Source organism: Meleagris gallopavo, unplaced genomic scaffold (genome assembly GCF_000146605.3).
Source record: "Meleagris gallopavo isolate NT-WF06-2002-E0010 breed Aviagen turkey brand Nicholas breeding stock unplaced genomic scaffold, Turkey_5.1 ChrUn_random_7180001853463, whole genome shotgun sequence".
Lineage (NCBI taxonomy): Eukaryota > Metazoa > Chordata > Aves > Galliformes > Phasianidae > Meleagris > Meleagris gallopavo.
The window spans coordinates 4,450-6,146 of NW_011120023.1; the positions used below are offsets into that span (position 1 = coordinate 4,450).

At 61.7% G+C, this 1,697-nt stretch overlaps 1 protein-coding gene across 1 annotated transcript in view; it reads right to left on the bottom strand.

The window, feature by feature from the left end:
- The window catches only part of LOC104915823 (histone H2A.V-like), a 2,223-nt gene extending 1,779 nt beyond the window's left edge, over positions 1-444 (bottom strand). Inside the window, 2 exon segments of the mRNA XM_010726747.1 lie at positions 1-52; positions 295-444. The exon segment at positions 1-52 is cut by the window's left edge and continues 17 nt beyond it. Of these exon segments, the coding sequence (XP_010725049.1) occupies positions 1-52; positions 295-429 (187 nt within the window). The 5' untranslated portion in view covers positions 430-444.
- Between the last annotated feature and the right edge of the window lie 1,253 nt (positions 445-1,697).

Genomic DNA, 1,697 nt, shown 5'->3' on the forward strand with positions numbered 1-1,697 from the left:
CGTGGCTGGTGGTGCGAGTCTTCAGGTGCCGATGGATGCGGCCCACGGGGAACTGCAACGGAGAGGCAGGTGAGCGGGGCGGGCAGCGGCTCACGGCCTCACGTCGGGAGCATCCGGCCCTGCCCTGCCCTGCAGGCACAGCCAGAGGGCGAGCGGCGACCGAAGGACGAGCGGCAGGGCAACTTCACCTTGGAACGGGGAAAAAGGCGTGGAGGGGCGCTGTGGCAGCGGCGGGAGCGGTGCTTACAGCAATTAGCCTGGCACAGATGGCAGCGCTGCGCCGCCGCTCGTTACCTGCAATCCGGCTCTCTGCGAGCGAGACACCGCCTTCGCCTTGGCCTTCCCGCTGTCCTTCCCAGCCTTCCCACCTGCCTGCGGGATGGAGAGAGCTGTCAGACAGCGCTTTGGAGCTCGCTCTGTTCTCCTCATCCTGTGGGATGCTGCCGGGAGGTGGGCAGACGGGGCCGAGCGCACAGCTGAGCACGGCCAGCTATGGGAGATGAAGGATGTGGAGCGCTGGGAGCGGCAACTAAGATGCTCAGAGGGCTGGAGCAGCTCTCCTATGAGGACAGGTTGAGGGAACCGGGCTCGTTTAGCTTGGAGAAGAGAAGGCTGCGGGGAGACCTCAGTGTGGCCTTCAGTGCTTGAAGGGAGCGGATAAACAGGCCGGGTTTGACCATTTATGAGGGCGGATGGTGACGGGACAAGGGGGAATGGTTTTCAAGTGAGACAGGAGAGGTTCGGGTTGGATGTTAGGAGGGAGTTTTTCATGCAGAAGGTGGTGAGGCACTGGAACAGGTTGCCCAAGGAGGCTGTGGATGCCCCATCCCTGCAGGCATTCAAGGCCAGGCTGGATGTGGCTCTGGGCAGCCTGGGCTGCTGGTTGGCGACCTGCACACAGCAGGGGGTTGGAACTGGATGAGCACTGTGGTCCTTTGCAACCCAGGCCATTCTACGATTCCACGAGCACAACCAACCCGTCCTGTCATGAAGGGGATCCATACACAACCCTAATTGAGCACATCACCCCTACATGCAGTGCTGCCGCCCCACAGCAAACGCATTGCTGCACAAAACCCGCATCCCTGTGCAGCACCCTGAAGGAAGCACAGCCCAAACAGGGAATAAAAACCCCACCAGCAAAGCTGCAATGGGAAAGCATTCAGTTCGGGAGAGGTGCAGCACAGCGTGGAGCTGACAGCCCTTATAGGAGCGGTGCTTTGGTGGCTGCTGCTGAAATGGAGCTTCTTGAGAGACTCCATAGGGATGTGTAAGCGGGAGAGTGGTGGAAAGCATTGGGAAGGGCTGCGTTCAGCACTGCCCTCCTGGCATGGGGAAGGGGCACAGGGCAGGAACACAGGGCAGGAATACGGGGAAACGACAGAGGGGGTGCAGGGTGGGAGTAGAGGGGGCGCAGGGCACAGGGCAGGAATACAAGCTATGAATACAGGGAAAGGGCCGGGCAGTGCAATGCGGGGCAGGAGCCGCAGCCCCTCTGGCAGCTCCAAGCGCAGCAGGTTGGGCCGTTTCGGCCGCTCTGCCATCCTCCCCTCCCTGGAAGCATTCAGGCCTGAATTCAGACCCCCGCCTACGTCAGAGGGTTGGGATGAGATGCTCCTAAAGGCTCCTAAAGGCCCCTTCCAACCGCCGTCCCGCGGCCCTTCTGCCCGCCGTCCATCCCCAGCGCTGACGTTTCT